This window comes from Danio rerio, chromosome 17, assembly GCF_052040795.2.
Source record: "Danio rerio strain M-AB ecotype USA chromosome 17, GRCz13ab, whole genome shotgun sequence".
Classification (NCBI taxonomy): Eukaryota; Metazoa; Chordata; class Actinopteri; order Cypriniformes; family Danionidae; genus Danio; species Danio rerio.
In genome coordinates, this window is record NC_141037.1 from 28,659,050 (window position 1) to 28,682,046 (window position 22,997).

Genomic DNA, 22,997 nt, shown 5'->3' on the forward strand with positions numbered 1-22,997 from the left:
AAATTCAGTTACTTTATAAGACAATTTTCACCTGACATTTCACCAATGTCACATGATCCATCAGAAATCATAGAGAAACACATTGAGTTAGAAATATTTTTGTGGAAATTGTATTATACTTTCAGGATTCTTTTGTAACACTTAAAATGCTTTTAAAGCCTCTTTTTATTTATATAATCCTAAATATAAGTGTAGACTTCTTATTTTCTAAACAATCTTACTGGCCCCAAACATTTAAAAGTTTTCTGTAATTTTTCTCACATGGAAAAAAAAGCAACAAAAAAAAAGTTATTATGGAGAAATCATCTAATAATGTTTAAACAAAACAGAAGTATCATTCAGTACTTGGCCAGATGTAAGAGAAAACTATGTTAGGAAACACAGTAAGAACAAGGGACTTTTATAATGGAATACAACACCACCTTGTTTGTGTCATGCGTTTCAAAAATCTAATCAAATTTCAATATATAGTAGCTTGTTTAAAAGGCATTCAGTCAGGCACACTTACAGCCACTGGATATTGTTTTTGGATTTCTTGCGGATGAGCTGCACTCCTTCCAGAACATTGGTGATGTCATAGATGCGTCTCTTCTGAACCTCCAGAACCTCTGAGGCCCAGTTTAGATCCAGAACCCCATCAGCAGATTCACTCAGCAAGCCCACAAACTTCTTAGTCAGCAGGCCAAGGGATGTATCGTAACGGGTGCGTTCTCCTGGAGATTTAGGAGCTGGAAAGAGACACAAAAGAGCCATTCTTTTAATAATAGTTTGAGTGTTGCCAGGTGTAAGAGTTGCTTGGACAGGTGTGTTTGCATTTCAATTGATTTGATGAGGCTCTAAAACCAGAAACATCCGCTCCTCACTCAACAAATGGAAACTGTGGTTTTAAACAATAGGAAGTCAATTTTTCACCTGAAGTCAAGTGCACCTATAATCTTTTTTTCTTGGAATATTATCTTTCATATGGGCGACATGGTGGCTCAGTGGTTAGCACTGTCGCCTCACAGCAAGAAGGTAGCTGGTTTGAGGCCCGGCTGGATTAGTTGGCATTTCAGGTATGTGGACAAGCTTTGACACAGCATATCAAATGTTGGTTGGCTCATCCTAAAATTTTAGACCTTAAGGCATTAAAGCCTGCCACAATTTGCTCTCACCAGACCGGAGATCTCTTTTGTACCCACAAATTCCTCTGAATGGTGAGCACACCATATATAAATCATTGACGAAAGCTGCGATTACGGCCCTTTCCGTCCTATTTAAAAATTATTTTAAAGTTGGGTGAACTTTGCATATTTACTATTTCGCAGATGCTAGAACTCGTCTTTACGCATGCGCAATGTTGGAAATTGTATGGTAAGTGTAAACATGAATCAGATATGGGTTAAAATTAAAAGAACATATAAATGGACAGGCAAAAAAATCAGATATAGGCAACAAATCTGAATTGGGCATCAAGGCCTGACAGTGTAATGGCTAATTTTCACTGACTGGTGCAGTACGGTACAGTTCGGGTCGGTATGGGTCACCTTTATCAGGGTTGCATTTTCACTACCAAGGGTACCCTTTTGGTGGGCGTGGTGTACGACAGAAAGTTTCAGTCGGCATCATTCTCGCTTAAATAAATGTCTACAGTAAAGCCGTACAGGTCATTTACATATTATATGAGAAGCACTTCTCACAAAACAGATGCTTTATACACACAAATACTTCCATATAAATGTTTATTACTAAATTTTCTATGAACATGAGATGATTATAACCGCAGGTCAATGACAGAGCAAAATAGCCTACTGTAATTTCTGTAATTATATAAAATAAATAAATAAATCCAACATATATGAACACATACAGACCCTTACAGTCTCCGATATGTTACCAGCTACAGAGGAACTACACACAACATACATTTAGTCCTTATTTAGGTTCAAAAACAACCCAAAATATAGCCCACAGTCAGTGTAAACCTCTCATCTGTGTCTTTAATCTTCAGCAGCACATGTAGCCTCTGTTAGAGAGTAATTCCATCATTCTGAGTTTATAATAGTCCAGAAGGTGAAAATAATAGTTAAGCATGGCAGTTTGTTCACGTTTGCTGAAAAAAAAAAAGTGCTTTTTTTCCCGGCTTCTCCATTGTTTTTTCATGGGTCACTCTCGCGGTTGTCAGCTTCTGACAGGATTGGGTTTCAAAAGCATGTCAATAATCATGCGCACGTTATTATCATCAGCTCAAGAAGTTTGATGATGACAACAAGGTTTGTTTGAGCCCAGGTCAACCATGGCTTGTTATTATATGTATATGTAATTCCGCTGTATTCTCTCGGCTCGTCGGCTGTGTATTTTAAACATGGTGGATTTTTTTGTTTTCATTCTGGCTTGTTGCGCAAGCGAATGACGTATCTCTGTAAACCAATAGCGTTCAGCTGTGCGTCTAGCTCCGCCTTTTGGTACCCTATCTCGTGTTTGGTACCCTTTCGAAAGGGTGTCAAAAAAGTGGTACGGTACAGTTCGGTACGGCTTTTGACAGTGGAAACAGCCATAAAAGTGTACCAAACCGAACCGTACCGTAACCACTCAGTGGAAACGGGCCATAAAGTGACCTAAATTGTCCGTAGTATATGCGTGTGAATGAGTATGTCTAGATGTTTCCCAGTACTGGGTTGCAGCTGGAAGGGCATACACTGTGTAAAACATATGCTGGATAAGTTGGCGGTTCTTTCCGCTGTGGCGACCCCTGATGAATAAAGAGACTAAGCCGATCTTCCATACAATGTAGCTCTTCTGTAAAGTTTAAATGATCAAAGAGCATAGTAAGTAACTTTTTGTCTTTTAAAGTGTCTATAAAGACAGAATCGCTAAATCGAGTCATCAGAAATTCCAGTTTCAAATCTATAATGGATGCAAGTAGATATGCAACATCATCCTTCTCATTGGTTGCCAGATAACAATGTCCACTATGACCTTTGAACACTGGAGCTGTTTTTTGTTGTTGGAATATGATCGGCATTCCTATAGATTAATCACAACAGACTGGTCCATCAGAGCAGGCTTTCGTGATAAAGATGAGCTTTTGAATAAACAAATCCTTAACAGAATCAAATGAATCATTTGAGAAACAATTATTTTAAATGTATATTATGAGAAAAGAACAAATGTTAACCGATTCAAACCTATGCAAACCTATTGATGGATTTGCTTACAGTGTTTCAGCAGTGAAATTTAAACTAAACTGAACTTTAAACTACTGGACTGACACAGGTTAAATTTACTAGAACTTCTGTGTTAAGCTGCTTTGACACAATCTACATTGTAAAAGCGCTATAGAAATAAAGATGAATTAAAGGAGACTTCCAAAACAAATAGAATAACATTTATATGGTATAACAGAAGCACTATAACAGTGACCGTATTGACATTTGTCATTTAGTTTACTCACTTTTGGGGCTTGATGCTCTCGCACATGCAGCATTTCCTTTCCCTTTTGGAGTTCGAAATTCTGGGAGATAAAGTGGTTCTTCCAGATCTAGTCTCCTCTTGGCCTGAGACAGAAAGAACAAGTGACTTTCAAATGTTTGCCTGCAGAAGATGGAGTTTCATCAAACCTCCTTATTTAGCATCCTATGATTATGTCATTGCATTTGCTCAGAAAGAAAGGACTGTGAACAGTACAGACAGTGAGAGACGCTTAAGTGGAAGTGTATTCTGAATTGCAGTGTGCAACAACAATCCCACCTCTTTCCTCAAGTGCCCAAATGCACATCACCACTTTAAATGTCTGCCACTTTGAATGCCCTAAAATAAACATCTAATGCTTTTTTCCTTGAGAGGGTAACCTCAACAAGTACTAATACATTTTGCACAAATAGAATGAGCAACAGATACACAGTTTTAAAATGTTGAAGATGAGCTTTTGAGCATGACGGCACATTTTTGGAAAGTTTACTTGCAATACATTTAAAGTTTACCCTACAAGAGATAATGCTTTCAAAATACACATTAATGTGACTTGATTGATCAGGTCAAAAAATGTTTTAGCATTTTTAACTGAAATCACCCTTAATTGGACTGACACAAAATTATATTAACCAAGAACCCAATATATTACCTAGTTAGTGGTTAGTTTTCTCTCAGTCTGACATGACCATAATTGCTAAACTTCAACCATTTTACTATTAAAATGTTCAAAGACGGCATGCATGACCTGAACGTTTACACATTGTTGACATTTTCAACATTCCACACAGGGCAGATGGGCTGGTTTCAGCAGCTCAACTCCACAAAAACTGGTTTAAAAAAGCCAACTGACATGGAAATCTGCACCCACACATGCCTGCTTGATTTCCAGTATCATGTAGGTCTGCAGTTCACTCAAAATGGGATATTTAAGGGCTTAGTGCATAACAAACCTATCATAATTTACTCATCCACGTCCTTCCAAACCCATAAGACTTTTCTTTAAAGAGCCCATATTATGGGTTTTTGAAAATTCCCCTCCATGTAGTGTGTAACACAGCTCTAAGTGAAGTGAAGTATCCAGCTAAGGCTTAAATCTGTAAGAATACAGTGTTTAAAACGGTTGATTCATCTATAAAAGAGTCGACTCATAGTGCTTCGAACGAGTCGCCTTGATACCGACTCATTAGGTGTTTCGCCATGACGTACGAACGAAACCAAGTTATTCACGTGCACGCGCAAACCCGGGAGATTTCAAACCTGAGGCCCCGCCCTCTGACGCAGTAACCCAGACACACACACACACACACACACAAACACACGCACACCCACAAACACACGCACACAAACATGCCGGTCGATTGAAGTCACACTGCAGATGGACATTATATTGAGTCTCTACCCAAAGATGAAACATCAGCATTATAGCCAAGCAGTTGGAAACTTCTGGAAGCTACATGCTACAAAGAATACTTCATCTGAGTTTGTTAAAGGAAGGATCAGTAAAGAGCAACTGATGGACGTCAGGATGGGTTTCTTCCATTTCTCAAGTGTAAGTACGTGCGGTTAAAGTTGTTGCCTCGTTGACTCTAGCTTGCAAATGTATTTAGTTGTGATTTGTTACTTGTAACCGCGTGTACTGTATCAGGTTAACTGGATATATTATCTTATCGCGTGCAAAGTCACGTTAAAAACGCGACGCGTGCTGTTTGTTTATGGAGCTCCGTGCTAGAGTTCTGCTCCCGCGATTTATTCGGAAATGTATTCCCGCGCCGCAGAAATCTGGCGCGGGGACAGCCGCGGGAATAAATTTCCGAATAAATCGCGGGAGCGGTCGGTAACGGGTTTAATTTGGGACGGGAGCGGGCTGTCTAGCAATATCACGGATATTGCTATGCGAATTAGAAAGAGAGTCTGCGTGGTGCTTGTGTGTGTGTTAGTGCGCACGCGCGCGTATGAGAGAGAGAGAGAGAGAGAGAGAGAGAGAGAGAGAGAGAGAGAGAGAGAGAGAGAGAGAGAGAGAGAGAGCGAACGAACGAACGAACGAGCTTTGTGCTGTGTGTGTGTGTTTATACTTGGCTGTCTGGACTGTATACTGGGTGATTTTTGGTTGTGTTCTCCGCTCTAGCGGGACCGGGCGCGGCGGGCAGAAAACGGAGCGGGTTCTCAGGCTAAAACCTGGCGGGTGCGGGCGGAAGCGGGAGCGTTGTCATCCGGAGGTGTGTGTGTGTTTTTGTGTGTGTGTGGTATGGCGAGTACACGACTGTCTCCTTCGTTCGGTTATCCGTGGCACTACCCAACAAACACATATACGTTGTAGCGATGTCTGCACAACGTTGTATTTTTTTAAAGGCAACGTTGTCGCTTACGTGCTCGCTACATTGTCACAACGTAGAAATGTAAGACGTGAGAAGGCTGTAGCAACGTTGTCGTGCGACATTCAGCAACCGCGAGGCGGCGTTCTTACTACTTGTATTAATATTTTTTGTGGCAGTTTATCAATACTGCCTAGAATACAGGATAAGCAGCAATTCTTTTCCAGTATTGCTAAATATGAAATATTATTCATTTATTTTTCCTATTTAATTTAACAATTGCATGTGTAAACTTTAAAGTGTAAAAATGCCACACAAATGAATATAATCAAACTTTTTATTATATATTTCACAACATTTAATACATACAGTACACATACAGTATCTAATTATAAGCAAACAGTATAAAATAAAGTTTAGATTTTATATATATATATATATATATATATATATATATATATATATATATATATATATATATATATATATATATATATATAAATAATTAAACTAAAGGGTAAACAAACAAGAAAAGTAAACAAGAAATCATTAAAATGTAAATAAATATATAAATAAATATATAAATTAAAATTCAAACACTGGGCAGTGAAGCTCTGGACTGGAGAATACAGCAGACCGGGGAGCGCAGCTGAAGACCAGTCGTAGTTGTTGGTATGGAGAAAGCAGTCAGAGGAAGAAACAAATTCAACAGATAATCCAGCTTCAGAGATCCACAGCAGACACAAGTCAAAATAGGCAGTGAACAAGAGAGGACAGATCAGAGCTTGACACAACAGCACTACACAGGAAATGACTATGACTAGCAAGTTATTGAAGTTTCAGACATTTATTGTAATTTCATTACATATAAAATCTCCAGAGTAATTATGTAGCCTATACTTTATTTTATTGTTTTCATAATATATCATGTACCAAAATTACATACAATTAAATAAATTTAGAGTTACAGGGAAAACAGGTTTAAGTTAACAGAAGTCAGAGTTAGTCTCCGAATACTTACTTAAATTATGAGTAGAGAAAGAACAGGCCCTGTAGTTGTGGCGTTGCTCGCTGTAAATGGAATGTTAAACTTAGTGTCATTTCAATAACAGCTGTACAAAATAATAAAGTAATTTTTTATAAGCATGATCTATTTTCCACATTATGGACATGCTGTTTTAGGTAACATAACTACATTTAATAGTAAATAGAGTATACTTCTTACCTCATCCAATTCTTCTTTCCATAGATCAGGAATTACAGCAACACTGATCTGAGGTGAATTCAACAGCTGAAAACATTCTGAAAGACAAGTTACACAAGTAATTTGAAAACAACAGTGAGTGGTTAAACAATAGAGTTTTATGCAACTTACACATAATTAAAATCCAGAAATTATCAATAGAAGATTACCTCCATGTAAAAATAGCCTGTTGAGTAAAGAAAAGAGTGGGTTTAAGATAAAACATCAAAAGACCAATCAAAATAGAAATTTAGACTAGCTTACCTTTTAATTACTATCTATATTAATTAGGCATATGAACATTAATTTATATACTTTAACTTATAGGGATAGCTCACCCAAAACTGACAATTCTGCCATTTTAGCCTCATCCTTTATTTGTTGCAAACTTATTTAGCTTTTTTTTCTGCTAAACAATAAAGAAGATATATTAAATAAAGCTGGAAAACTGTAACTATTTAATTCCATAGTGTTTTCCTACTATGAAAGCAAATGCTTACAGTCTTTAGTGTTCAACAGAATAAAGAAACTTAAAGGTTTGGAATCACTTATTATTTACAGGGCAAATAATTCGTGAGTACATATCATTTTTGAGTGAACTGTTCCTTTAACGGGACGCAATCTACACAGAGATGTTTTGTTTTTAAAAGTTATTTTGTGTGTTTTGTAAAAAGTGGGTCGGCTCGTGTGATGAAGTATCATACTAACTGATCACGACGGAAATGGAAAAAACTGAACTTCAAAAACATTATTGTCCATTTGATTAAAGACAAGGCGTAGGTAAATAATCAGGAAATGTTTTATCGAGAGATTTAACATGTGATGTTGGAAAAGATTGTTGTCGAAATCGTAGGTTTGTTTGAATATTCACGATTTACGTATCTTATTTAGCAAGAAGAAATAAAGCAATACTCACGTCTCCTCGGTCGTTGATGAATGAGACGGCTTGTTGAAATTTAAACTGATTCAGCTGTGACCAGTACATGTTGTACAGTGGTCGTCCACGCCACCTAAGCACAACCTAAAGCATGCGACCCTCATGATGTTTAAATGGCAACCTTATGACATCGTTGTGACAACCTTTAGCAACAACGTAGAATCCTCAACCTTTTTGCAATGTTGATACAACGTTGTAGGAAGGTCGCTACGTTGAGGCAACGTTGTGTGTTTGTTGGGTATCCACTCGCCATAGTGTGGCAGCTAAACTCCACGCCTACACTATCGAGCGTGTATGAACTGTGATTACTTTTTAAATTGCTGATTAGCTATTGGCCATTTCCCTCTCTGACTGAAGGCAGTCGACCAATCACGACAGACTGTCATCGGTCCAATCAGCGCAGATTAGCTCCGCGCTAAGGAGGGGTTTGGGAACAAATGAATCACTGGACGATTCATACAGGAGTCGCTGGGATAATTAGCTAAAAATAAATGCAGATTATAAGACCATGAAAGTGTTTTTTGACCTTGCATGCATATTAGACTGTTGTTGGAGACCCTTACAACCAGGATATGACCCTATTTCATGTATAATATGGGCTCTTTAAAACACAAATGAGGTTGTTTTTCATTACAGCTATGATATTGCTCTTCTAAGAGGGACAATTGCTTTATAAGTTGAACAAAATCTTTATATAAGTTAGCAAACTGACCAAATTTCTTATTGGTATGAAGCAACATGAAAGAAAATCTTTTTTTTTTTATTTTATTTTGGGGTGAACAAACTCTTGAACTGACACAGAGCATGTGCTGAGAAAAGTTTACATATCCTGCGAGTGCTTAAGCGTCTGCAAAAATGCTTGCATTGTCCTGACCTGAGTGACATCTACACCTGTCACTGACATCTGGAGCTGCTGAGCAGGTGGTTGGGGGAGAGGATGAGTGTAATCTTTCCGTTTTTTGTTGTTTTCCCAATTCTCTTAAATTGTATTTCTCTCCACCTTTTCTAATAACTTTTTTTCACCTTTTCTCCTCCTTAACCTGTTTTATATTGTTCAAGAAAGTTATTAAGCAAAACCCTTGATGCAAATGTGAAATTGTGTCCACAAAAAAAATCTGGAAATAAATAAAGAACAGTAAAATGGGCAAAAACCCAAATAAAACTTAATAAATAAAACAAAATGTAATAATTAAAATCATAATCACTTTATCTAAACAATGTATTACTTCTGCATTTTCACTGCAATGACAATACAGGTAAATTGTATTTTATGCTTTTAATTCTAGCTACATTTAGAAGATCATCTGTAGTTTTTATCAGTAGTTTGCAGAAGAAAATTAAATCAAGAAGCACGTCAAAGCTGTTCTTGTGGCTCTGTTTTGGCTTGAGCATCTTTTGTGGCATGTGCCCACAGAAGCATTTTTACGCAGCTGCGTTCTTCCAAAAAATAAATAAATAAAACTGTTTGAGAGTTACTGCAGAACAAGTTTAACTCATTCTCCAAATTTTGGAACATTTAAAAAAAGGCAAGTCTACAGTGAAGTGTAAACCAGACACTCAGGGCCACTCTTAATACACATGGCAGTCTCAAAAATATGCTTTTTTTTTTTGGTGGACACGCACTATTCATGTCTTTATCAAATCTGTATTGATGTCAGCTGTTGCCAGGCATACAGCAGACTGGCTCATCATAAACACAACATACACCATCCTGGCTGTAAAAGCGGGAACTTTGTGTGGTTGAACTTCTCAGAAGAGCAGCATCTTGTGTCAGAGCTAGTGGTTGGTTCTGCCTATTTCCTGTGTCAGTGGGAAATGAGAAGTGAGAAATGCTGGCTCAGAGCAGATGGAGTGGAAGGTGAAGTCATTCACTTCTTACAGCATCGATTTGGGATCAGCCTTACCAACAGAAATCCAGTCTTTAACCATTTTCGACTGTTTGCTAATAAACAGATTTATATTGGAAATGCTGCAGAAATAGGAGTTTCCTAAAAATATGCTAATCCACTGAGTATAAGCCTACATCACACACTGCAGTGACAAAATACAAGCACAAATGCATGTGTGAAGGATGTGAACAGCATGTACACTGTAAAAAAAAAAAAAAAAAAGTCTTTCTGCCTTAATTTGTTAAGTTGAAACAAATGAAATTGTTTAGTCATCTCAACTTACATCAATCAAACTGTATAAAAATCTTCAGTTAAACTTTGTATAAATGTTAAAAGCATGGTTGAAACCAGATTAGCTTAAAAAATAAATTAAAGCAACATAAAAATATGTGTTGTGTTAATTATTTTGTCATTAACCTTTTTTTACAGTGTACGTGTGCAGAAACAATAATTGATCTCTCTTAAATTATGACTTATTTAACAGGAGAAAACATTTGAGATCTGCATGATCTATTTTTTCTCTCAAGAGTAAAAAGACAGACTTTAAGAGTCAGGGATAAAGTCACAATAGCAATCATGATGAAACCCTGTGAAATTCTCAGCACTGCAATGGCACAATGCCTGAATAATGAGCAATTCTTTACTAAAAGCTATTTCAACAAGAGTTAGAGAAAGCTGGTTCTTTCCAATGACTTTTTTTACAGGATGCTTTTTCACAAAAGAAAATCAATAAACTACATATTTACAATACTATTCAAAAGAACATGGATTAAGCAGTTTTTTTGCTCAAAAATATTTTATTTACAATTAAATAGTATTAGAATTTGCATGAATTTAATTAATCACAGAATTGTCAATTAGTGTTGATTGGGATGGGATGGTAAAAGATTCTGACGGTGTGATAACCTTGGATAAGAATATCATGGTTCATGGTATCACGGTATTGTGTTTACTGCTCTAAAATAATTTCTTTTTAAATGTCTGGGTAAAAAACATTTTCCCCCCATTGAACACAATATATTTTATTTTGAGAAACATTAAAAATATTTTGAACCAGTAGATTTTGATTTAGAAATTCATTTTCTGCCCAAGATACTGTTGCCCTAAAAAAACAAAATAAAACAGTTAACATGTTTAAAAAAAAAAAGCTTATATATACACCATAGGAGCGGAAGAACAAAAAAACTTTTTTAAAAACTTGACCTTTGCAAACCACGGTAAACCTTGAAACCGTCCCCATGTCTAGTGGTGCCTGACCCTTGAAAAATCATTGTAATATACTGGTCTGATAGTCAAAAATTATCTGTTACAATCAATGCCATTGTATTAAAAGCTAGAACATTATAAAAGTCATTATTGAGTTTACCTTAATTTAACACACAGGTTTTGCAAAAACCTAATTTCATGCACGTTAAACCAGCAAAATTATTTAAATATATAAAGTAATATATTAAGAACTCAGAGAAAAAAAAAGAAAAAGGAATTGAAATAAATGATACATTTTTTGCATTACACAATTAAAAGTATATACATAAATGATTTCTCTGATTACCATTTGCTCTGTAATGGACACTTTTCACAAGCCTGTTGTGATGTGTTTAGGGGTCATCAGCATCTTAAATACTTGAAAGTTTTTAATATATAATATGTATTATATTCAATTATATATAATATGCATTTATTATATAACATTTTAAAATAATACGTATTATATCATATTTGCTTCAAATTAGAAAAAAAAATACTGCTTATGCAAAGCATTTTTAATGCAGAGTCTATGGGACAGGACAATAAATAGGACGTTATTCTCTTGTATGGCTGCCTTCATCAGTCTCAAGCAATTTTTTTAATTTTCTGAAAATATTTATAACATCTTCTTTTATTATTTGAGCAAATAAGATTGTAAAAATAATTTGATGTATTCTCCCAATCACTGTGTTTTAACTTTTGCCAACTATGACAACTTCTGCTACTGAGAAACCCAGAGATGTGAAAAGAGCTTATTCATTCATTTTCTTTTTGGCTTAGTCCCTTTATTAATCTGGGGTTGCCACAGCGGAATGAACCGCAAACGTATCCAGCATATGTTTTAGGCAGCAGATGCCCTTCCAGCTTCATCCCATCTCTGGGAAACATCCATACACACTAATTCACACTCATATACAACAGACAATTTAGCCAACCTAATTCACCTGTACCGCATGTCTTTGGACTTGTGGGGGAAACGGGAGCACCCGGAGGAAACCCACTCGAATGCAGGGAGAACATGCAAACTCCAAAGAGACGCCAACTGACCCAGCCGAGGCTCGAAACCACGACCTTCTTGCTGTGAGGTGATAGCACTACTTACTGCGCCACCATGTTGCGAAAAGAGCTTATTAAATGTAAAAACATTCACCAATAAAACCCAGTTAATTTTGAATCATCAGATCGAAAGAGCAGGTCTATAGATACATACTATACATATACCAGCCCACAGACCCTCTCCCATTACAGAAGTGGTCAAAAGTGAAGAGATCAACTTCAAAGCAAGGTATAAAGAGAAATGTCTTCCAGACCTATTTATGATCCTATTGTCCAAAATGCTTAATCTTAAAGAGCCCATATTATACATGAAATAGGGTCATATCTTGGTTGTAAGGGTCTCCAACAACAGTCTAATATGCATGCAAGGTTAAAAAACACTTTCATGGTCTTATAATCTGCATTTATTTTACCTAAATATCCCAGAGACTCCTGTATGAATCGTCCAGTGATTAATTTGTTCCCAAACCCCTCCTTAACGCGAAGCTAATCTGCGCTGATTGGACCAATGACAGCCTGTTGCGATTGGTCGACTGCCTTCAGTCAGAGAGTGAAATGCCAAACAGCTAATCAGCAATATAAAAGTAATCACAGTTCATACACGCTCCATAGTGTAGGCGTGGATTTTAGCTGCCAGTGAGTCAATGTAAATACAGTCGATGGACTTGAAAATTCAGACGACTATTTTCTTGAGCAAAAACTCCAAAAACTGTCGAGGAGATCACATAGCTTGTCTCACTTTGCTCTTTTCACAGACACAGACACACACACAGACAGACACACACACACACACCTCCGGACGACAACGCGCACACACACACAAACACATACCTCCGGACGACAGCGCACGCGCACACACACACTACCCTTGTCCATGGAGCTCCGTAAACAAAGCACGCGTCGCGTTTTTAACGTGACTTTGCACGCGATAAGAGAATATAGCCAGTTAACCTGATACAGTACACGCGGTTACAAGTAATAAATCACAAGTAAATACATTTGCAAGCTAGAGTCAACGAGGCACCAACTTTAATCGCACTTACACTTGAGAAATGGAGGAAGAAACCCATCCTGACGTCCATCAGTAAGTTACTCTTTACTGATCCTTCCTTTAACAAACGCCGATGAAGTATTCTTTGTAGCATGTCGTTTGCAGAAGTTTCCAGTAGTTTCCAACTACTTGGTTATAATGCTGAGGTTTCATCTTTGGGTAGAGACTCGATATAATATCCATCTGCAGTGTGACTTCAATCGACCGGCATGTTTGTGTGTGTGTGTGTGTTTGTGGGTGGGTGTGTGTGTCTGGGTTTCTGCGTCAGAGGGCGGGGCCTCAGGCTTGAAATCTCCCGGGTTTGCGCGTACACGTGAATAACTTGGTTTCATTAATACGTCATGGCGAAACACCTAATGACTCGGTATCCAGGCGACTCGTTTGAAGCACTATGAGTCGACTCTTTTTTAGATGAATCAACCATTTTAAACACTGTACTCTTACAGATTTAAGCCTTAGCTGGATACTTCACTTCACTTAGAGCTGTGTTACACACTACATGGAGGGGAATTTTCAAAAACCCATAATATGGGCTCTTTAATACTAGATGTAAACAGGGCCTTGAATATTTAACATGCGAAGTGATGATCATTTACTGATCTCTGCCATCAATTCAAGCTCCTTCCAATTCAAACATATACTTAATTTTTTGTTATTCATTTATAGGCTTGATCTTTCAAGAGTATTGCACATGGAGTCACACCTCCCCCGTTTTCTCCAACACTAAATGAACGAGCTGCGAGTTTCTTCCTGGCAGGAGGTGGGGAATCAGGGTCCTAAACTGTTATCGTATAACTTTACAACTAAACATCATCTGAAATGTTTTCTTAACAATCACAATCTGCCAGAAAAGAACAGGTTTCTATACGCCTACAGACACGTGAGAGAAGAATGATCAGCCAACTGTGCCGCTCCCAACACACACACACTTCACTCACTGTGTGTAAAAGTGAGAAAGGCCATCGGTGACAATACAACAGTGTAAAACCGAAAGAAAGATACAGGTACAGGAGATAGGGGGAAGTCCGGTTGAAAAGGGTGTAAAGTAAAGGGACTTTGAAATGCTAAACTTGGCCAGACGGGTCCATGCGGAGTTAAACAGCTTGGGGCCCCATCACCCACCCTGTTGATGCAACACCTGGTTACTGAAGGCCCCGCAGGGGAATATAGGTAAATTTAAAGAATGAAATGAAGTGAGGGACTCTGGGATTGGAGGGGGATGGTGAACATCAACAGGGTCTCTTGAAGCGAAGGCAAATCATGTCTTCTACATTGTGGCTGATAACAGACCAGCGGCTGACCATCTGAACATAAGACATGAGAGTTCTGAAGTCAGCTAGAAAACTAGAGGTCTCCATGACCTTTTCAATCCTCAAACTTTGGCTTTATTGTTGTACTTGTGCTGTAGATGAATGAAGGTTAACTTGGTAACACTTTAACCAAACAGTTGATAAGAAAATATGATCTGGAAAAACTTATAAAGCTATTAGATGTCCTGAACGGTTGATATTTACTGATAAACAATGAGCACTTTCACATAGACATTAATCCACTGATAACCACCAGTTATCAGTCTATAATATTAAACTGGGTTACCCGGTACAAAAGAACATAAAACCAAGGATTTTTTTTATGCGTGTAAAAGATTTGTGCTTATCTGTGAACAGTGTGCATGACAGATTTTTTTCACCAGCATATTATGCTCACCCTAGAGGTATGACGCACTAGACAATGTTATTATACATTAATAAATCAAATAAATTCTATAAAATGCTAAATGTGTTACAGGCTTGAATAAATCTTAACTTGTAATGACACCAGAATACAAAAATCAATGATTGTGCAGCAGCATTTTAACTATGCTGGACGCTTGCACTGTCAATTATTACATATATTTAGGCGGAATTTACTTCTAAATTCAAACATTTGGCATTATTAGATTCGTCTGGAGAGATTTAAAAGCAACAGAAAACACAACTTACTTAAGGCCTGTGCATACCGAGACGTTTTATTGCTCGTTTTCCGTCGATGTTTAACGCCTCGTGACTAAATAAAAGGCGTCAATGTGATCTTGCACACCAACGCGCAAAACAGCAGGCGCAAAAGCGTCATTTTAAATAAAACGACTCATGCTTGTTTTTTTGTTTTGACGCGCCGCGTCAAAACCTTCTCCACCAATCAGACCGGCACTTTTATTCACGTGCATGGAGCTACTGAAGTTACAGTAAGCAGCACTTGTAGGCGCTTAAGCGCAAAACTGTCACTGCGAGCGCACATTGTAGAAGATGCTTGGAAGCGATATGAACGTGGAGCTGCTTATTGCTCTTGTGAACAACACTAAACATTTCTTCATCGCTAGAGCTGGAGCTGTACTCACTACTAGTAGTACTGCTAGAACTCACAACTCTAGTTTGAATTAACTTAGAGATTTTATCACTCATAACTTCTGGAGATAAATAGTGCAGACATAGCACAAGAATGTAGTGTGAATTTGTTACTTTGAAAGACTGATTGTGTGCGTCTGTACACTAACATACACTTAAAACTCAAGAGTAAAAACTCTGTCCGGTCACATTACACCTACACATTTCAATAAGCTGACAGTACACCAGTTTTTATGTTGACTTATGTGCACACAAAATTGGGGTAATACTGTAAGTAAAACTCAAATCAGATTAACTGGGTTATTTTTAAACCAATAGTTTTATGCATTTACACAACTTTGCAAGAACATTAAGCGTAATCAATTTTAGAACATGCATGTAAATACACTTAATGGGTAACCTGCAAATTAAAAGACCAATTTCCTACAGCCAATAATTCATAACAAATAGATCAATAACTTTTCTAAACTCATTTGACAAGCCAGTTTTACTAGTATTAACAACTAAATGCATATGATTCAGATTCATTTGCTAAGACATTTAGGTAATGTAGGGGATAATGTACATTCGGTTGTTCTCAAAGAATAAAATATTCCAGAAAGTCTGTAATGATCTAATAACCAGAAAATGTATCCATGTTATTATGTAACATAACATGGTGCACGGCTGAATGTGCAAAGCATCTGATGTCATCAATTTAAAGTTTTTAAGCAGCACATAATTGTAGCGCTACTTGCTATTTGTTACAATTTTATTACCATAAAAATATGTTTGTGGTGTAAACCACAAATATTTCTGGTATTTACCATAAGTGGTAAATGATCTACGTCTTTCACTATTACAAAAGCCTTTTGCTAGCTATACAAGCTATTTTGGTTTTTAGAATAACCTGTTAAGGCTTATCTATACTTCTGTGCCAAGCGTACGCGTATGCTACAACGCGGCCTACGCGTGGACGCATAGCCCTTACCTTCGATGACGCACACCTTTTAAAAAATATAACTAGACATCGCAACAATGCGTAGTGCAAGCCCTGTGATTGGTCGGCTTGGTAGCGCTGACGAGTGTGTGTGCGGGAGCAAGAGCCACGCGAGCCCGATGAAGCGATTGTTTACAAGTACGGAGTCCCGTGTAGGAGCTCTGAATGGAAAGTTTTGTTTTGTGTTTATCTCATGGTTAAAGTTGTTGCACATCTGCCGGTTCCTGCCTCAAAATGAGTGAGTTTGAACCACTTGTACGTTAAGGAAGCGTTCAGAAAAAACAACACCGGAGAAGAAACTCGACACAGAGGAACACAAACACATCTCAGCCTACTAGCGTTTCGGAAGTGTTAATGCAAAGCAACAGAAACAGTGCGCAGAAGTATGAATGGTTTTAAGGCTGGTACTTCTGCATCAGGTGCACGCGTATTGACCGGTGCAGCCTTCACGAGGTTGCATAGCCCTCGCCATGGGTGACGCTGACACGCACCACTCAAAAAAAAATTTATCTACACATCGCATCGATGTGAAGCACAAGCTCTGTGATTGGTCGGCTTGGTAGCTGTGATGAGTGTGGGTGGCGCTGAAAGCTGCGACCTCGATGGAGCGAGTGTATACAAGTGTCAAGTCTCATGAAGAAGCTTCAGATGGAAACTTGTATTTTGTGTTCACCTTTGATTAAAGTTGTTGTATGTCCGCAAGTTCCCGCCGCTGAATGAGTGAGTTTGAGCTACTTGTACATTAAGGTAGAGTTCAGAGAAAACAAAACACCCGCGAAGAAACTCGACACAAAGGAACATAAAAGCCTACTGAAAGCTAGCATTTTGGAAGTGTTATTGCAGAGCAACACAAACAGCATGCAGAAGTAAAAATGCATGGCTACACGCAAGGCAGATGTCGTGGGTCACGTTGATCACTCAGTGCAGAAGTATAAATCAGCCTTAACATTAATAACACATTCAACACAAGACCAGAAATGTGCATTTTAGAAAGAATTTTGTAGAAATTATGCTATGAGAAACTATGAGCTCAGCAGAATTCTTTAATTCAATTCACATGTAGTTTAAAGCAAAGGTTCAAAGTTCTGAGGATGGAAATGAGAGCTTCAGGTGTGTCATTCAAGTCAAACTGAAAAAAAGGGCAGAGACCAAGAGTGAAACTCCTCACAGCAGGAGATATGACTGTAGCACATTAGTGTGAAAAAATTAACCAGGGAAGTTGTTCACCATGCCATGTGGTAGGGCTGTGCGACTTGGGTAAAAAATCTAATTGCGATTTTTATGACAGATATTGCAATTTGATTTGCAATTTAATTTTGTAGTCAAGCTTCAGGTCAATAATCTGTAAGGTGGGGCAACAATTCTGTGACAGCTCTAATAAATGACCTGTTTTGGTTTGATGTCTGTGACTTAGGCCCCGTTTACACTAGTGCGTTTTAGTTTTAAAACGGCGTTGTAGAATGAAAACGATCCGCGTCCACACTCGCGTTTTACCCAGCGTTTCTGAACAGCTCTCTGTCCACACCAAAACGCTGAAAACGCACATCACGTGACCACACACACACTCTCGGGCAAGCGCTCCAGCTTTTCTACCCAGATGAGAGCTCTGCTTGTCGGACTGCTCATCAAGCATCTCCCGCTGGATCTAATCTCACTATATTTGCTGAACGTGATATTTCATTCATGTTGTTGTCTTTATCTAACGACATAGGCCAATTCCCTGACTTTGGTCATTGGAATCTATTAAGTTACTTGTTCACGGGTAACATGTTTTTGGTTAAGCGCAAAGATAAGTTAATGATTAATCCAGGTACATCGACTGATCGCTTGCCTTTATTACCTACAATGTATAAACTTATTGTATGTTATACTTTTATAATTATCGATTATTAAAACTGATATTCAGCAAAAGAGAGGGTGCGTTTCGTATTTTCACTGAAATTGAAAGGAGGCAGTTGTTATAGGCTCCGTTTTGTTATAAATATCCACACAGTGAAGATGACGCTCATATATGCAGCACGACGCCTCAACATTTCTGCTGTCTGTTAAGTTGCTAATATTAAAAAGAAAATAGGCAGTTCCTTAAATCATGTTTACATTTTATTGTTGAGAAAGAGAAACAACGTAGCCAAGGTGATGTGAATGAAGTTATAAAGTACACTGTTCCCTTTGAAGATTTACCCGTGTCCTCGGTATGTTTTCCATATCAAACTGAGAAGGGGGAGACTGCAGCCTTGATCAAACTTGCGAAGTCTTAACTTACAAGAAGAGGATGCGAGACTGAACTGTGTGTGGGCTACTTAATATTGAGGAAAAGCCCCAATCAGATAGGCGAACGTCGGCAGCCCCGCCTCCGTTTTCAGATGTCTCCGTCTTTCCCCATCCACACTGAGACGGAGCAGCAGCGTTTTACAATGAAAACGGCCTCTCCAGCGTTTTCGAAAAGCTCCGTTTTCGGTGCTCGAGAACTCCGGCGTAGTGTGGATGGATGGCGTAACCGTAGCAAAACTTATGCGTTTTAAAACTAAAACGCACTAGTGTAAACGGGGCCTTAGAAACCAAAATATTCCCATGTTACCAAAGTCCTGTTTTTCTTTGATATTTGTTTATCAATGCTTCTGAAGCAGCAGACGCCATTATCCCAATTGTCCGCGCTTTCCTGTTGGTTTGTTTTTTTATTGTGAGAGTTCCTCATAGTTCGGTTGTGCAAGTAGGCAGAACGAAAGTGTGCTCACTCAGTTGGCTAGTAAGACTACCACACACAGACGGCACTCACGCATTTGCTCTGGGTGGGGGAAACTAAATAATACATATATTTCATATCAAAGCCTCTTGCAATTAGCTAATTGAAACATTTCAAATTGCGATTTGATTAATCACAGAGCCCTACCATGTGGAGTGTGTCATTTCCAGAAATTCTTAAAATGTAAATAGGAAAAAGCAAGGCCACATAAGATGATGATGATGGAGAAACATTTTGAGTTGATCAACTGATGTACCAAACCACAAGGCTTTTAGCATAATCTATGTAGGAGTTTATGAGGCATATGCATCAATCCTTCATGCAGACGCCCATTCTGTTATCAGCTCTGCCCCATATTTTACAGTGTGAGTCTGTGATCATTCTTTTTTTTATCAGCTGGAAGCAGCGAGTGACACAGAGAGAGCTTTGAGATGGGCATTTTCCTGAAGCAGATACCCTGACCTACTTGACCTTTTCAACAGGTTGAGCTCATGCAAGGACAAATGGTGAGACAGGTGTACGAAGGTGCATGTAAAAAGAGGAGTGTTAATTACAACAGCAAATACATAATCGAAAAAGCTGTACAATCCAGGACCACACAACTACAGGAATAACCAGTTTTGGGATGAGTGGAATGAACCTCGTTCATTTGATGCTGTGACTTTAAGGGAGCATTCATTCAGCATGTTTTATCGATTGCTAAATATAAAAGGTTTTGTATTTGGATAAGTTTACCTTTTAATACCCTTCCCCCATTTTACTATTAGGCCCGAACCATATATTATAATGTCCGGTTCAGAAGCTGTAAAGCACCCTTCCCCCTACCATCAGCTTCTGCTACCTCCCCCCTGAAATAACCCTCATATGGCAAGCCAAACCAGCATTTACTCCTTTACTACAGTAGTTACAGATTTAAAATAGATCAAAATAAAGTTATTTTTTTCAAAACTGTTCACAGTTTTAGTTCAACTTTGATGAAATGTTTTGATCCACTTCAAATGTCGACTAATGTTATGGTTTTCACGTCATGTTTTTTCTATCAGTAAGTGATGCAAAAAGTAATTGCAAATTTTTTAATTTTAATCTTTACCTATATAAGACTAGTGTAATATACTAAGTATTTCACTACGTTTATTCTGATGTCAACTACTTTTTAATGGTAACCAGTACTTCTTTATTTGCTAGTTCAAACAGTTCAAACAGTTGACATGTATTGTTTGAACATCAGAACTGCCATAGATAAATTAGCTAAAACAAAAAAACAATCAATACAACTTCATAAGCCTTGACCGCATATTTAAAATTACATAAAATGGGGTTGTTAGTAATGTACTTACAGACTGTGTCCAAAATTGCACACTTCCACACTATATAGTACGCTAAAAACAGTATGTGAGCGGAGTAGTGTGTCTGAATTCATAGAATGCTAAAAACTTGCGAGAAGTATCCAGATGACCTACTACTTCCGGAAAGATTCTGAAGTGCGCATCCAATGATGCTACACTATCCCATTATGCTTCGTGAGAGAATTCATGAATGGAACAAAAGAGACACAACTGATGTGGGTAGGCCACATGATGATAACAAAATGGTGGATGTAGTACAATTGAGTTCAATTCATACTGCTTACATTCATGCTGCATAGAATGGGCTTTTCTAACGGTCGAGTAGTACGTTTAAATTCAAATGCAGTACCTACTGAGTGGTAGGCGATTTCGGATATCGTCTGTCTTTTATGATGCATGCAAAGTTTTAGACAACTTAAATATCAGTTTTATGGAGTTGCGTGCTAAAAGTTTTCTTTTAAACCTGTTTCTTCATCTGAACAACTGGAAAGTTAAATCACTAATTCACTTTATTTGTGTCGTATGTACAGGTAAGTTTTTTTTAAAATATAGAGAAACTGACTCAATTACATCATTCCCAATTCTTCACAGTGTGGATTGGGCTAAATATCTTACTTAATTAGCTGTGGTTCTCTGATTGGTGGAATTGTCTGCACAGCATCATGGGAATTATAGTGTTTCTGGACAAACTCTGAAATTTAACAATTGTTTTAGAATAACACAAATAATACAAGATATTTATAAGTTATTTAACAAGGCTTTAACAAAATCATATACAAATCGATTAATAACTTCTGAGCCTACAAAAGGTTTCTTTTTCTATTAGTTATTGATATAAAATCCATTTCTCCAGGGATAATATAGTTATTATTTTTAACCTATGCATTATTCCTCACAAGTATTCGCTCCTGTCAGAACGTAAAAATAATACTGTGACTGAGCAAAACACTATTTTATGTGCTATTTTGAATGTGAGACAAACACAACAGAAAGTTGAGCAGTTTAAGATATAAATGGCTTGCCACACACTCTCTTGGCTAAAGGTCCTGTCTGTCCTAATGTCATGACTTAAATATAAACGTAAGTTTGTGGCCATCCTCTCCAATGACTGGCCTGTTTAATTCATTTATGAGGAACTGACAGATATTCAGTACATCAGAGATGATGGCACAGATAAAATCCTTCCGCGAAGCCAGAAAAAGAAGCTTTAGTGTTGTAGAAAGCAGAGAACTACAGTGTGACTGTATCTGCGTTTTAGTAAATACCACATTCATGTTATAAGACGAGAAACAAAGATTTAGAGGGCAAACATTCGCATATATGGCGCTGTAGTATGAGCAGAAATGGGGGTGGAAAGAAGCATACCGGTAGCCGCCCGGAAGAAGTCCGCACCGGCTTAGGCTCGGGCCCGTGGGGGGTCGCATACAAACAGTTGGGTCTCTGCTCCACAGCTGTCGTGTTCCCGATCTGAGTGAAGTATCCAGCCGGTACCGAATTCATCGGTGGACTCGCCAGTCCCGTGGTGAAAAAGTCCGTCCTCATCGCGGTGAACATTTTCTTCTGCGGGCACGAGAGCCCAGATCCTGCGCCTCTTCCCGAAGCAGGAGAAATCCCTCTGGGTATCCGCATCATTTTGCGCACGGAATGCAAAACCCGCGAAAGTGACGCAAAAGAAACTCTTTTATTACGCAAATTGCGTTTGTAGTTCACTGCAGAACCAATCAAGCGTTAATGAATACGTGTATCTTAAAACAATGCTAATGCTACAAGCGATAGTTGTATAATAGTATATTGCAATATTAGTATAATAAATAATGTTAAGTTGCAGATAAATTACGTGTGAAAATAAGAAAATATAATCATCCGAGTTGCACAAAGTATCCCAGGGTCCTTTGTTGTTGTAGCACAGGAGAAGCTATTCTGTTTTGTTATAATGAAAATAACTTAAACATATACTACACGCACAATGCTTGATAAAACTACCTTTCAATGATAAGTAAAGCTTCAAAATGTTCCTCTCGCAGTTATCGAGTAAAGCCAGCGACCGTGAGAAACGTCCCTGTGTGTCTGTAATCCTTCTCCAGCAGAAAAGCTTTGCTTTGACATCAGCTCAACAGAGGAGTGCTATTTTAGCGCCAAATTACGTCCCGCGAAATTTGGATCTCCCGCGGTTGGAGGCGCGCAGCGATTGGCTGCTGGCACGCCGCTCTCATTCGTATTCTGAATATATTTACATGTAACAGTTGGCGCCCAGCGTTCTTCCTCTTAAAGAGACAGCGCCTTTTCAGTCTCTTTTGTGAACAGGGAAATTTTCCCCCAAACTACAACAAAACAACAGCGGCCTATTGGCCTATTC

General features: G+C 38.1%; 1 protein-coding gene and 1 long non-coding RNA gene across 6 annotated transcripts in view; both read right to left on the reverse strand.

Annotated features, from left to right (window-relative positions):
* The window catches only part of e2f2 (E2F transcription factor 2), a 30,194-nt gene extending 7,449 nt beyond the window's left edge, over positions 1–22,745 (reverse strand). Inside the window, exons 1-3 of the mRNA XM_087290622.1 lie at positions 22,007–22,745; positions 3,434–3,536; positions 509–728 (exon numbers count right to left, since the gene is read on the reverse strand). Of these exons, the coding sequence (XP_087146748.1) occupies positions 509–728; positions 3,434–3,536; positions 22,007–22,273 (590 nt within the window). The 5' untranslated portion in view covers positions 22,274–22,745. The remainder of the gene's footprint in view (positions 1–508; positions 729–3,433; positions 3,537–22,006) is intronic.
* LOC141378576 (uncharacterized) lies at positions 6,354–8,074 on the reverse strand. Of its 5 annotated transcripts, none has more exons than XR_015513421.1 (5): positions 7,925–8,074; positions 7,179–7,195; positions 6,991–7,067; positions 6,787–6,836; positions 6,354–6,486 (listed from the first exon to the last, which is right to left on the reverse strand). It is a non-coding gene; the product is annotated as an uncharacterized LOC141378576 (long non-coding RNA). The 5 variants fall into 5 exon arrangements; XR_015513423.1 differs by having other exon boundaries at positions 7,141–7,195; XR_015513424.1 differs by lacking the exon at positions 7,925–8,074 and adding an exon at positions 7,347–7,457 and having other exon boundaries at positions 7,141–7,195.
* Positions 22,746–22,997: the final 252 nt, after the last annotated feature.